The sequence below is a fragment of the Xyrauchen texanus genome, chromosome 31, assembly GCF_025860055.1.
Source record: "Xyrauchen texanus isolate HMW12.3.18 chromosome 31, RBS_HiC_50CHRs, whole genome shotgun sequence".
NCBI classification, from domain to species: Eukaryota; Metazoa; Chordata; class Actinopteri; order Cypriniformes; family Catostomidae; genus Xyrauchen; species Xyrauchen texanus.
In genome coordinates, this window is record NC_068306.1 from 765,822 (window position 1) to 780,609 (window position 14,788).

Consider the following 14,788-nt stretch of genomic DNA (forward strand, 5'->3'; position numbering starts at 1 on the left):
GAGTGGTGGTGACGTAGTGGGCTAAAGCACATAACTATTAATCAGAAGGTCACTGGTTCGATCCCCACGGCCACCACCATCATCATGTCCTTGAGCAAGGAACTTAACTCCAGGTTGCTCCGGGGTGATTGTCCCTGTAATAAGTTTACTGTAAGTCGCTTTGGATAAAAGCGTCTGCCAAATGTATAAATGTAAATGTTCTGGAAGGTTCTCCTCTCTGCACTGAGAAACGCTGGATCTCTGTCGGGTTCTTGGTCACCTCCCTGACTAAGGCCCTTCTCCACCAATCGCTCAGTTTGGCCAGGTGGCCAGCTCTAGGAATAGTCCTGGTGGTTCCAAACTTCTTCCATTTATGGATGACTGTGCTCATTGGGACCTTCAGTGCTGCAGAAATCTTTCTAAGTCTCGAATCCTGTCTCAGAGGTCTACAGACAATTCCTTGGTTTGTGCTCTGACATGCACCGTTAACTGTGGGACCTAATATAGACATGTATGTGCCTTTCCAAATCATGTCCAATCAACTGAATTTACCACAGGTGGACTCCAATCAAGTTGTAGAAACATCTCAAGGATGATAATTGGAAACAGGATGCACCTGAGCTCAATTTTGAGTGTCATGGCAAAGGCTGTGAATACTTATGTACATGTGATTTTTTTTTTTTTCATTTTTTATAAATTTGCAAAGATTTCAAACAAACTTCTTTCAAGTTGTCATTATGGGGTATTGTTAGTAGAATTTTGAGGAAAATGATGAATTTAATCCATTTTGGAATAAGGCTGTAACATAACAAAATGTTGAAAAAGTGAAGCGCTGTGAATAATTTCTGGATGCTCTGTATGTCGAGTAGACTCAGGAAGAGCTTATCTAGGAATTTCACCATATCTCGACCTTCCTCATGCTCAGGAATGCCAACAATTCGGAAGTTGTTTCATCAATTACGATTCTCCAAATCCTCCAGTTTTTCCCCAAACGTGTTCCAAATTTACTTTGACTCCAGTTAATCTATCCATTTCTCAACATCTGACAATCTTGTAACCAACTCAGAGAATTTAATCTTCATCGCTGTAATCGATCGATGTATCACAGCAAGATCCTCAAAGTCTGCAATGACCTTCGTCAGCATTGCCAACACTTTCAACAATTCACACAGGATTTCTTCAAATCATCATCCGAATTGAGTGCAGTGCTTTTGGCCTATTTCTCAGGGGAATTACCTTGAGCACGTAAGTGTATTTTAATGTGTCCAGATCACAAGGATTTTGAAATCGGACATATTGTCTTCCTAGAACAGTTAAGAATCGGGGAGTTTAAAATCTCACTGGTTTATTCACCCAATTTAGAATACCCAATTCCCAATGTGCTTTTAAGTCCTCATGGTCGCGAAGTGATTCGCCTCAATCCGGGTGGAGGAGGATGAATCCCTACTGCCTCCGTGTCTGAGACTGTCAACCTGCGCATCTTATCACGTGGCTTGTTGAGCACGTTGCCACAGAAACATAGTGCATGTGGAGGCTTCAAGCCATCACCACATGCCCCATCGAGAACGAACCATATTATAGCGACCATGAGGAGGTTACCCCATGTGACTCTACCCTCCCTAGCAACCGGGCAAATTTGGTTGCTTAGGAGACCTGGCTGGATTCACTCAGCACACCTTGGCTGGAGTCACTCAGCATGCCCTGGAATTCGAACTAGCGAACTCCAAGGGTGGTAGCCAGTGTCTTTTAACACTGAACTACCAAGGCCCCCAAGAGTCATGAATCTTAACCCCATTGAGCTTTTGTGGGATCAGCTAGACTGTAAGGTGCGTGAGAAGTGCCAGACAAGACAGCCACATCCATGGCAATTGCTACAGGAAGTGTGGGGTGAAAGGTCACCTGAGTATCTGGACAAACTGACAGCTAGAATGCCAAAGGATCTGCAAAGCTGTTATTGCTGCTCATGGAGGATTTTTTGATGAGAAATCTTTGAAGTAGTTTAAGAAGTTCTGACATTTTTCATTTTGCAAATATGAAAAAGTATTTTTTCATGTTATTAATGTCCTGACTATACATTGTGATCAGTTGAATGTCACTTTGGTGAATAAAAGTAACAATTTCTTTCCATAAGAGCAAAATCTGTACATTATTCCAAACTTTTGGCCACCAGTGTGTGCGTATGTGTGATTGTCATGAAGATGTAACACAACATTAAAGGAAGAAAAATACCTGCAGGAATAAAATCATCATCATCATCTTCATCACTCTGTTGTTCCTCTGTTGTGGTTTCTCCTCTCATCTTCATCAGGTTCCTGCAGTTCAGCAGCTTCACTGAACACATCTTCACTGATGTCTGCAGCATCTGCTGTTCACAATCATATTCCTGTTCTTCCTCGGTTGTGTTTTCTTCTTTAATCTCCTCCTCCTGCTTCACTTCAATCTTCACTGGTGTCTGCCGCATCTTCTGTTCATCATCATCTTCATCAGTCTGTTGTTCTGCTGTTGTGTTTTCATCATTATCTTCATCAGTCTGTTGTTCATCTGCTGTGTTTTCTTCTTTTATCTCCTGCTTCACTTCAATCTTCACTGGTGTCTGCAGCATCTGCTGTTCTCCAGCATGAATCACATCCACCTGCTCACCCATGATAAACATCTGAACACAAAAACATCATCATTATAATGGACTGACATTCATCAAACTCAAAAATATTATTATATAATTACACAAAATAACAGATCTGTTCTTTCAGAAATGGTATGAATATAAATGCGTTTGGGTTTTTTCTTCCTGACTGCAGGAATATTATAACAGTTTATATATATTTATGGGAGAGTAATACTAGTTTTTGGGAACCTTCCCTTTAATTTTTCAGGGAACTTTTGTCAACTTTAAACTGGTGAACATTGACATGAACTCATAAAGGGAAAGTTCACCCAAAATGAAAATTCTATCAATACTTACTCGCCTTCATGTTTCTGATTATATGTTAGTATCAGACACCATTCACTTGGAATATGGAAAAAAGATAAATGAAAGTGAATGATGACCGAGAATATCATTCAGCCTCAGATGGACAGAAAGTGTAAATTTAATCTGTTGTGATATTGAAGCACTAGTGATGTATTTCAGACTTGTAAATCACTGAACAACTCATATGTTATCTGAAGATCAGGGAACCATGCTGCTATATTTATGGGACATTTAACCCTTTAGATTATTCCCATGGTTCCTGTAACAATATATTCACCGTCCAATAACCAACTTAATTTCCGAAAACTGCAAGATACTCATGATAATATAAGCTAAAAGAGCTTATGATTGGTTAAGGGGTTACTGGGCATGAATAATAAATGTATCGTCATCCTGCATTTGCCTGAGAGGATGTCCCGGGAGATTACCTCCAGTGTTGTACTTAATGCTTCAAATTGAAAACTGAGGCGATCTTTCGAGGTAAGACTAGTTATTTGGATGTTCAACCGGGTTCAAGTCTGGGCTCTGGCTGGGCCACTCAAGGACATTCATTGAGTTGTCCCATAGCCACTCCTTTGTTATCTTGGCTGTGTGCTTAGGCTTGTTGTCCTGTTGGAAGACGAGCCTTCACCCCAGTCTGAGGTTCAGAGCGCTCTGGATCAGGTTTTCATCAAGGATGTCTCTCTACATTGCTACATTCATTTTTCCCTCGATCCTGACTATTCTCCCAGTTCCTGCCACTGAAAAACATCCCCACAGCATGATGCTCCCACCACCATGCTTCACTTTAGGGATGGTATTGGCCAGGTGATGAGCGGTGCCTGGTTTCATCTAGATATTATGCTTGCCATTCAGGCCAAAGAGTTCAATCTTTGTTTCATCAGACCAGAGAATTCCCAAAAAAGCGAGCTGAGACGAGTTGAGCTGTACCGTGAAGTGAAAAAGCCTCATTAGGTTCATAGCAGAGGAGGACATGAGCACACAAGAGGAAGATCTGCCTGGACCAGAAACTACTGCATGAAGACCCAGACCACGAGAAGATGGAGGATGAGGTGGAACCTGATCACCATACAAGACCATCAACTGGGTATATATGAATGTGTATGAATTGTTTGTTTCTATTTATAGATGCTATGTTATATATATATATATATATATATATATATATATATATATATATATATAGTTCCTGCACTCTTTATTAAAAATGTATTTACTGTAGATAGTTCAAAAGTTTGATTTTGTATGCTTTGCTGTGTAATTCTAATGTTCAATTAAATAAAGTGTGTGTTTGATTGAACACATGTATGTTTCAGTGTTTGTGTCCATCAATTTCAGATGCAATCTCAATTTATTATTACAGGTGCTCAAAAGGAATATTTGAGAGGTTGTGTGAAATGCATCTTAACATTCTAAATGTTTGTTTTATTCGGTTTTCCCACTAATCACTAAAATGGTCATAATTTTTAAACAATAGTGTATATTTCATACCCTCCAAGTTTTGCTCTAGCTTGTAATTAAAATGGTTGAAAATGCAAACGTCTGATGAAGTATGGTGGCCGGAGAAGATTTTTGTAACAATTGCTGTGTGAAATATTATTGATAAAGGATGATTAGCCTTAAATAAGAATGCACAGAATGGAATTTTCGGTATTTTAGGGCTCTTTAAAGGGTTAAGCGACGTTTTTACGACATTAGCACGACGTTTCTGGAACGTTAGTCAAAGTTTGTCAAGATTGAATTTATAAACATGAGATTAGCCACAGACAGACAGAAAGTGTAAATAAACCTGTTCTGATGTGTTTTAGTTGTTTTGTTCATCTCTTGCATATGACCAGTAGCCTAATCCCAAAAGTATTTACACAAACTTGAGGAAACCAAAAAGCGTTTTTTTTTTGTTTCTCCTGAAACGGAATATTTTAAAGCGTGCGTCAAAAAAAAAAAAAACAAGCGACACGCGTCGATAAAAGGTTCTTTTACAGTCATTAAAACGCCAAAGAGAGAAAAATGTACAAAATACAACTCAAAATAAATATAAATCTCACAAATGATGTCAAACACATTAACACGTACCGAACTGAGCACTCAAACTGAAGCAGTGTCTGAATTCGTCCCTATTCACTATATAGTGCACTATTTGGGGTGTCAGTGTTCTTTCTTCCGGTGTTTTCTGTCAGTTTATAAAAGAACTTCCGGTGAATTTCCGCCTCCTGCTGGACTGGAGTGAATAAAACACCAAAATCTGATTAATCAGTCCTGCTGTCGAACTTTAAAATACATTAAATACTTTAAACTCTTTAACAATATTATACAGGAAAATGAAGTGACCGGTTTTATATTTACATTGTAGTCATCAATTAATCACTGTCACGTTGTTCCAAACCTGTATGACTTTATCTCTTCTGTTAAACACAAAAAGCTAACTTTATCCTTGCTGCACATTTTCATAAAAATTTGTTAAAAGGGAGATTGTCAGGCACCAAAATGAAGGGAAAAAAAAATGAAAAAAGAAGCACAATTAAAGTTACATCACTTATATTCCCCTCAGTCAAAGCTCTGAAATGGATCATAATAATTCAATGTACTCTAATGAGGGCGTGTCAACATTGTTCCTCACAGAAAGTTTGTGAAATGTTAAAGTCTCTTTTCCCTCTTTGTAAGAAAACTCTCAAATTCAGGAGTTCCAGATGTCAAAGGTTAGGCTTTATTGAGCAAAACAACAAAACCTGAGATGCTAGATGTTCATCTGACTCCGCACAGCATGATCTGGCCTTATAGCCTTCTAACCTTTTTGTGTCTAACTGTGCTTAACTGGTTTAATTCCTATCTCTCAGGTCCTTCAAGATAGCCTGGAGAGGTGAGGTGTCCAAGTCACATCAGCTACTTAATGGGGTACCTCATGGCTCAGTGCTGGGGTTACTTCTCTTCTCTATATATGCATCACTGGGACCCATAATTCAGGCACATGGTTTCTCTAACCACTGCTATGCCAATGACACACAGCTTTACTTGTCTTTCCAGCCCAACAACACCACGGTGACTGCTTGAATCTTGGCCTGTCTGGCAGACATCTCAGCCTGAATGAAGGAACACCAACAAATGAAAATGACACTTTTGGAAAAGAAAAAGTTAGAGTGGGCAAAGAAACACAGACATCGGACAACAGATAATTGGAAAAGAGAGTTATGAGTCTTAATGTCACATAGGGATGTCACGATTACCCCATTCCACAATTAACCATGACTAAAATGGTCATGGTTTTTAAACCGTAAGAATTTGGAAGCTATGGTTAAAAACCGGGAAAAAACAACCATGTTGTCTATTTTAAAAAAGATTCTTGAAAATGAGTCTTTCAGTGTGGGTCTGACTACTTGCGCCGCATGTGTGCCCTGCCTTCTGCTCTCTGCCTGGCTGGTCTGAGAGGCTGTTACTATGGTAATGGAGTTCACAAGGTGATTGTCTAGGTAAGGCAGGGCGCGTGCAGAACGTGAACTTTCAGTGCACGTGAAATTCACATCGTGACATCCCTAATGTCACGTCTAGATGTGTTTTTGTTCATGTTTTGTGTTAATGCCTTTTATTTTGAAAAGTAGTTCCATGTCATGTGATTTCCTGTTTCTATGTCAAGTCATGTGATCATCCTGTTCCCCTTCTGTCACTCAATCAATGATGTGTTGATGCATGCCACTCCCCAGGACATACAGGTATAAAAGGGAGCTGGAAAGCAGAGTGCATTCAGATTATTTCTTCAGAGCCGAGTGGTTGTGTATCAGCGAGCCGAATCCACTGCTGTTCCAATTCACCTCTAAAGAAGCACTTGCTGTTGGATATTTGGCGCATTCCAGCAGCTTTCTCTTCATCTGAAAGAGCAACGCCCCTGGGTGCTTCGACAGCGCTAAAAAGTGTATTTCTCCTCTAAATAGTGATATTTCCTCTATTAGAGCAAACACATTTATGTTGAAAGTTTTTTTAAAGGCTGCTCATTCCCCGGTCAGCTCGATGGCAAACGATGTCCACTCTTGTGGTCCAGGAGAGCCACTTGTGGCTGAACTTGGTTGAGATGAGGGATGCGGACAAGGCACGTTTCCTGAACGCGCTCATCTCCAAGGTTTACCTTTTCAGTGACACCGTCGAAGACTTCGCCCAGCAGTCATCGGTAGTGAAGCAAAAGATCCATCACGGTTCAAGAATGCGTTCCCCATCTGTTCGCCAAGGGCATCCCCATTTGCATACTCATTTACCTCAACAATTGACTGATTACAGCGCACTCTCCAGAGTGACTGTGTGCACACAGGTACCTGGTGCTCACGCACCTCAGCCATTTGGGGCTTCGGGTCAAATGGGAAAAGATCAAGCTCTCCCTGGTTCAGTGAATCTCTTTTCTCGGTATGGAGTTAGACTCAGTCTCAATGTTAAGGCACCTCACAAGCGAATGCGCGCAGTCGGTGCTGAACTGCCTGAACTTATCCAGGTGGAGAACGGTGGTCCCACTGAAATACTTTCAAAGGCAAATGAGACCTCTACAGCAGACTCGGGAATCATATTTCGGGAATCGAGTCTGGCTTCAGACTCGATTCCCGAAATACGCATGGCACCATGGCACACATCATGTGGCTATCACGCCTGCCTTCCGCCACCTCTTCAGCCCTTGGACAGACCTTGTGTTCCTGCGGGCTGGAGTCCCTCTACAGCAAGTGTCCAGGCGTGTTATGGTTACGACAGATGCCTCCAAGTGAGGCTGAGGTGCCGCCGGTTCCTGGATCGGACCACGATCTATGTTGGCACGTCAAATGCTTCGAGTTGCTAGCAGTAAAGCTCACCCTGCTGAGGCTATTGCCATTGATCCAGGGCAAGCAGGTGTTGGTCTGGACAGACAACACGGCTGCGCAAAGGCACGTTCCCCCCAGTGATCCTACTTGCACAGACCTTTTGCAAGGTTGGGGAGAACGAGGAACAAGTCCCTCGTGGCGCCGTATTGGCCCACACTGACTTGGTTCTTGGACCTCATGCTCCTCATGACAGCACCTCCCTGGCAAATTCTCCTGAGGAAGGATCTTCTTTCTCAGGGACGGGGTACCACCTGGCACCCACGACCAAACTTCTGGAATTTACACGTCTGGTCCCTGGATGGGAGGCAGAAGAGTTAAGTGGTTTACCAGCCACAGTGCTATACACAATCACTCAGGCCGGGGCTCCTTCTACAAGGCCGCTATATACCCTGAAGGGGTGTGTGTACGCTAAGTGGTGTTCCTCCTGATGCTAAGACCTCAAGAGATGCGCAGTCAGATCAGTGCTTTCCTTCCTGCAGGAGAGGCTGGGGGGGGGGCGGCTGTCTCCCCCACCTTGAAGTTGTTTGTAGCCGCTATATCAGCGCACCACAATGCAGTAGATTGTATGTTTTTGGGAAGCATGACTTGATCATCAGGTTCCTGAGAGACATGAGGAGGTTGAATCCTCCTAGGCCACACCTCTTTCTTCATGGGACCTCTCCGTGGACCTCTGGGCCTTTGGAGAGCACCATCCGAGCCCTAGAGTCAGTTGAGTTATAGGCCGTCTCATTAAAGGCTGCCCTCCTGACCGCGCTCACTTCTATCAAGAGGGTTGGGGAACTGCAAGCGTTCTCTGTCAGCGAAACGTGCCTGGAGTCTGGTCCAGAAGACTCCCGACCGAGCTATCTGCCCAAGGTTCCCACGTCCCCCTTAGTGGGAACGTGGTGAGTCTGCAAGTGAAGCTGCCTCGGAAGGAGGCAGACCCAGCCTTATATTATATAGAGTATCTACATCAGAAGATTGAGCTTCATTTAAAATCATTAAAACGCCAAAGAGATAAAAAACAGCATGCACCGAAAATATACATAAAAATAAATACAAATATCACAAATTAAGTTAAACAAGTTGAGCCACGTGCCGAACTGAGCACTCAAACTTTCAGCTCTTCTTCTTCTTCTTGTTCTTGATGTTTTTTATTGGTGGTTCACATTCTTATATTGTGCTTTATCTACTGTGAGTAATGGATCAGAGACTTTCCTACTATATAAATGTAAATGGATTAATGGAAAGGCGGAGGTGAGAACCAGTTGACAATATAAATAAGTCTAATGAAGAACTTAACCAAAAAGACAAACACACAAAGGTGTTGGACAGCTGACCATAAATATCTCTCACTCTGTCTCACTGCAGCTTCCAGTCAGCCTTTATCCCTCTCTGAGGCTTGATTAGCCTGATTAGGGGCCGGGTGTGCGGGAATGCCCTCCACCCTGTCACAATAAAATACATCAATGATGAAAAGAATTTCTAATTATATTAGTCTTTTTCTGTGAGACAGCATGAAAAAGAAAGAAAAGAACTTTAAAAATACATCTATCTTTTAAAACCAAAATTATACAATTTTGGCCATGTATCGCATTTCAAGCCTTTATTTGGAATATTGCATTTAGTGCCTTTTACTATATTTAAGAACCAAAGAGGACCATGTGACCTCAACACCCGTGAACCCCCACCCCCAAAATGGTTTGGTCCATCCCCCCATTGCTCAAGACACGGTTACGGCCTTGAATCTCAAAAAGTATTTTTGTATCTTTCCTCAGTTTCAGTGAACTCGTTTACATTCAGCATGTCTCTTTACCTATTAAGTTTTTTAGAGGTACTGTAGATGACTCCCCTTGCAACATTTGGGATTTCATTGCAAATGTGCTGCAAATTCTCTATTGATCATTTTCACAAGCAAATTGTCCATTGTTGCCAAAGGTGTGCTGCAGGTTCACCACTACTGGTGAAGAGCTGCAAACTTCTGGCAAACATTTGCAGCGAATCACAAGCTCATTTCCATATGGAAATAATGAGGGGAAAATTTGTGGCTAGTTTTTTTAAGGGTCTCTCATGCTTTCAAGAAACAGGAAAAATTCCCTAAATAATTACTCATGTAGTACATTTGAGTTGAAGATATGTGCATGCAGATTTGATATAAAATCGGTGATTATATGAGCAATGTTTACTCACTGAAATGAGGTGATTTCCTATTAAGTCAATGTTTGGATATAGCAATATGGCACAACCAGCCTTCCCGCTTCAAAACTGGTTCCGGCGCCGGTGGCTGATTGTCTCAGAAGCGGAGGCAACTGAGGTTCATCACCCGGATTGAGTCGAGTAATTGTGACACCATGAGGAATTAAAGACCAATGGGAATTGGGCATGTCAAATTGGGGAGAAAGGAATTGTATATTGAATCAATTGTTGGCTTATTTTTCCATGATTGTCTTTGTTTTATTATTAAATAACTGCTATAAGTCTATTTTGCTATAAAAATAAATGTATTAGAAATGTTACTCCTGCCCCTTTAAGAGTTAGTTTCCTTCGGGATGTTCAACTCCTCTCTCAGTCCGCTTTTCAACTATTTCGACGCATCAACACTCCAGTCCAGCAGGAGGCGGAAATTCACCAGAAGTTGCAGAAAACACAAGAAGAAGAAGAAGACCTGAGATCCACAACACCGTTTGAGCGCTAAAATCGGTACGTGTTTTGTGTGTTTTACATTGACAGATTTAGATTTTTCTGTGCATGTTGTTTTTATCTCTTTGGTGTTTTAATGACTTTAAAAGAATCTCATTATCGTCTGATGTAGTTTGTTTTGTTACTGGTCACATGTAAGAGGTGAGAAAAACAACAAAACAGTTGAGAACCAGTAGATTATTTACACTTTCTGTCTGTCTGTGGCTAAACTCAAGCACTTTAAATTAAGATTCTCGTGTTGGCAGATATACATTTTCATTTTGATATGAATTTAATCTGCCCGTTTGATTATTAAATAAAGTCCGCTGGAAATGTCAGAGGTTTTTGCTCTTTAATGTGTTTTAATAACAGCATCATTCTTTCCTAACAGTGAGGAGCAATCTCACTGTAACAATAACCCGAAACTGTCATTTAAACATACTTGTGTTAAAGATTCATACCTGTAAAATTGTGTCTAACGCATATATCCGCAAATAAATAAATAATGAATAAAACCCTGAATATTTGAACGTACATTTTTATTGATTTATTTAAAGAGGATTTTTGGTGATTTTACCTTTCCTTTAGTGTGTAATATAACTCTTTGTGCATGTAAGTCTGTAACGATACAAAAGTGAGTTATTCTCTCCCAGAGACAACACTGCTCAAGAACTACAAGAAACAGGCTGTTTGTAGTCCAGCCATTTCTTCTGTAAAGTATCTACCTCACTATGTAACATATTTGCATAATTCCCACCTACAGACTATTTTGGCCCGCCCTCAAACAAATGTAGTTATAGCCAATGATGAGTTGTTAGTGTTGTCGCCATGTCGAGAAGATGCTGTTTTCTTCACTTCGAAAGCAAAACCTCTTTGTTTAGATTTCCACTGAAGAATTGAAGAATCAGTGGTTAAAATGTATTTTGCTGGATTTTTAAGTCTTGTTAACCCTGAAAGATGGTACAGTTCCCACTTTATTGGGACAATCTCTGTTTGTCGTTCATATCTCGGGTGAAAAAGGTTCTGCTACACCCATTCCAGCTAAAGATGACTGATTTAGATGCACTACGTGTCTTTTACGTGAATCTTTGTCAGGTCACAATATCGACAGTGTACTTGTAAGAAAGCTACAAAAGTAAAACGTACCTCTTTGAAACGTCCTGCTCAAGTCGTGCTTGCGAAGGTGGTTCTGGTCGATCAGCTAGTTCTTTGTTATGGTAAGGGCTGTCTATTTTCGACACATGTATGCTCTACGCGCTTGACCACCACAAGAGACTAGACCAGCTGACCAATCAGAACAGCCTGGGCTTTTCGGAAAGGGGGACTTTAAAGAGACTGGAGGTAAATCAGAGCATTTCAGCCAGAGTATGAAGAGCAGGGAATATAAATGTTCAGTGTGAGAAAAATAATGTGTTTTTTGAACATTAAAGCATGTAAACCTATTCTAGTTGACCCCCCCCAAAATAAATGTATTTTGTTTAACAGATCTGTTCTTATGTATAATCATATAATAATGTTTTAGAGTTTGATGAATGTCAGTCCATTATAATGATGATGTTTTTGTGTTCAGATGTTCATCATGAGAGAGCAGGTGGATGTGATTCATGCTGGAGAACAGCAGATGCTGCAGACACCAGTGAAGATTGAAGTGAAGCAGGAGATAAAAGAGGAAAACACAGCAGAGGAACAACAGACTGATGAAGATGATGATGAACAGCAGATGCTGCAGACACCAGTGAAGATTGAAGTGAAGCAGGAGATAAAAGAAGAAAACATAACAGAAGAACAACAGAGTGACGAAGATGATTTTATTTCATCAGGTATGTTTTTTGAGATGTTAGGTAGAATGTTAGTTTCAGTCACCATTTACTTCAAATGTCTAGAACAAAAAGTGTAAAAGGTGAATGGTGACTGAGGGTAACATTCAGTCTATATGATTAATATCATGAAATGCAGTTTTGATTGTATAAACCAAAGGAGCACTGAAGGGAGGGGTGTGTTTTTTTTGGCGGTTGAGTTTGAATATCAACAGTGTTTCACAGAAATCGCTGAGTGCACCTTTAAAGATAACTTTTTATTTTGGTACTAATGTATTATAATATCCAGTGAAAAATTGTGATTTAAGTGAGGAATAATTGACTTCGGCCCATTAAATTACTGAAAAATAATGCACATCCTGAGGCCAAAGTCAATTCAATGGGATTTGATGATGAATTACTGTGAGGTGCTATCCGACAAATTTCTTCTCCAAAGATCCATTAAGTATGTTCATGGTTTTTTATGGGAATATTGTTTGGTTCGTCTGTCCGTAGGATCAAATTACATTCTCACCAGAAGTGAACCGCTCAAGTTTGTTTGCAATCGGTCAGTGACCACCTCGTTCAGATGGTCTCGGACCGATTGTTTTGGTGCTGCTCCGAGTGTGATTGCCATATTCATATATGCCTAAACAAACCGAACCAAGAGAGATACCGCATTAGGTTCCGAAACAAAGGCTCCAAACGAGCAAGGTGTGAAACACCCTGAAACTATAATGCATTCCCTCTCCCTCTAATTTCAGTGCCACACGTCTTAGATTAGATCCCTAAATATTCATTGAACACTATAGAGTAGGTGGCAGTATATGCTGCTTCATCTGTCAGTAAGTGACACCGCAGTGAAGTAGAGCAATGGTTCCCAAACTTTTTACAATAGCGTACCCCTCCAAACATTCAACATCCTTTCGCGTACCCCCTCTAACGCATAGATAACATTCACACAAGATATTTTGAAAATATGTATATTTTAACACCATTATCTTTGTAAAACAACTCCCTTAAATTAAACATGTTATATTTGAACATGTTTTGTACATGTTATATTGATTATAAACTTATTGAATAAATGGCTTGCCAATTGAGATGGGTTTGCTAAATATGATATAACTTCATAAAATGAAAACTCCCCCCTCGTTGCGTCGCGGTACGCAAGAATATCATTCGGTGTAAAAACAGGTCTGTAGCATGCAAGCAAATGTGAGTGAAAATTACTGCGTGTGAATGTGGAAAATGATTAGGCCACACTGGATGTCTGATACCTGTAATCAAAGCTTATGAACTTATGCAATCAGAATCAAAACTCCCTGTTTATCTAACCTTAAATACAAATTACTTATCTCCCTGTGTATTCTTGTTTGAAATACATAAGTACATAAGTATTCACAGCCTTTGCCATGACACTCAAAATTGAGCTTAGGTGCATCCTGTTTCCACTGATCGTCCTTGATGTTTCCACAACTTGATTGGAGTCCATCTGTGGTAAATTCAGTTGATTGGACATGATTTGGAAAGGCACACACCTGTCTATATAAGTTCCCACAAACCAATGAAGCCATGAAGTCCAAGGAATTGTCTGTAGTCCTCCGAGACAGGATTGTATCGAGGCACAGATCTGGGGAAGGGTACAGAAAAATGTCTGCAGCATTGAAGGTCCCAATGAGCACAGTGGCCTCCATCATCCGTAAATGGAAGAAGTTTGGAACCACCAGGACTCTTCCTATAGCTGGCCGCCCGACCAAACTGAGCAATCCGGGGAGAAGGGCCTTAGTCAGGAAGGTGACCAAGAACCCGATGGTCACTCTGACAGTGCTCCAGCAAGGGAGGAGAACCTTCCAGAAGAACAACCATCTCTGCAGAACTCTACCAATCAGGCCTGTATTGTAGAGTGGCCAGACGGAAGCCACTCAGTAAAAGGCACATGACAGCCCGTCTGGATTTTGCCAAAAGGCACCTGAAGTACTCTCAAACCATGAGAAACAAAATTCTCTGGTCTGATGAAAAAAGATTGAACTCTTTGGCCTGAATGGCAAGCGTCATGTCTGGAGGAAACGAGGCACCACTCATTACTGGGCCAATACCATCCCTACAGTGAAGCATGGTGGTGGCAGCTGTGGGGATGTTTTTCAGCGGCAGGAACTGGGAGACTAGTCAGAATCAAGGGAAAGATGAATGCAGCAATGTACAGAGACATCCTTGATGAAAACCTCAGACTGGGGCGAAGGTTCATCTTCTAACAGGACAACGACCCTAAGCACACTGCCAAGATAACAAAGGAGTGGCTACGGGAAAACTCTGTGAATGTCCTTGAGTGGCCCAGCCAGAGCCCAAACTTGAACCTGATTGAACATCTCTGGAGAGATCTGAAAATGGCTGTGCATCGACGCTCTCCATCCAACCTGAGGTCCTGCAAAGAAGAATGGGAGAAACTGCACAAAAATAGGTGTGCCAAGCTTGTAGCATCATACTCAAAAAGAATTGAGGCTGTAATTGGTTCCAAAGGTGTTTCAACAAAGTATTGAGCAAAGGCTGTGAAT

General features: G+C 41.1%; 3 protein-coding genes across 16 annotated transcripts in view; 2 read left to right on the top strand and 1 right to left on the bottom strand.

The window, feature by feature from the left end:
• Positions 1-14,788, bottom strand: part of LOC127624957 (zinc finger protein 501-like) — a 256,003-nt gene that overhangs the window by 86,426 nt on the left and 154,789 nt on the right. Inside the window, exons 1-2 of one of the 12 annotated variants that reach the window (XM_052099938.1) lie at positions 5,024-5,078; positions 2,209-2,632 (exon numbers count right to left, since the gene is read on the bottom strand). The exons of the other annotated variants lie outside the window; for them this stretch is intronic. Of the exons in view, the coding sequence (XP_051955898.1) occupies positions 2,209-2,632 (424 nt within the window). The 5' untranslated portion in view covers positions 5,024-5,078. Of the gene's footprint in view, positions 1-2,208; positions 2,633-5,023; positions 5,079-14,788 lie in introns of those variants that run through there. 12 annotated transcript variants of the gene reach the window in all.
• The window catches only part of LOC127624969 (gastrula zinc finger protein XlCGF26.1-like), a 70,812-nt gene continuing 66,420 nt past the window's right edge, over positions 10,397-14,788 (top strand). For 2 of the 3 annotated variants that reach the window (XM_052099965.1, XM_052099966.1), the window contains exons 1-2: positions 10,408-10,458; positions 12,008-12,257. In XM_052099965.1, coding sequence (XP_051955925.1) covers positions 12,008-12,257 — 250 coding nt within the window. In that variant the 5' untranslated portion in view covers positions 10,408-10,458. Of the gene's footprint in view, positions 10,459-12,007; positions 12,258-14,788 lie in introns of all 3 variants that reach the window. The other variant, XM_052099964.1, reaches the window with a different exon arrangement.
• The window catches only part of LOC127624998 (zinc finger protein 501-like), a 91,059-nt gene continuing 86,698 nt past the window's right edge, over positions 10,428-14,788 (top strand). Inside the window, exon 1 of the mRNA XM_052100023.1 lies at positions 10,428-10,458. The gene's annotated coding sequence lies outside the window, so the exon portion shown is untranslated. The remainder of the gene's footprint in view (positions 10,459-14,788) is intronic.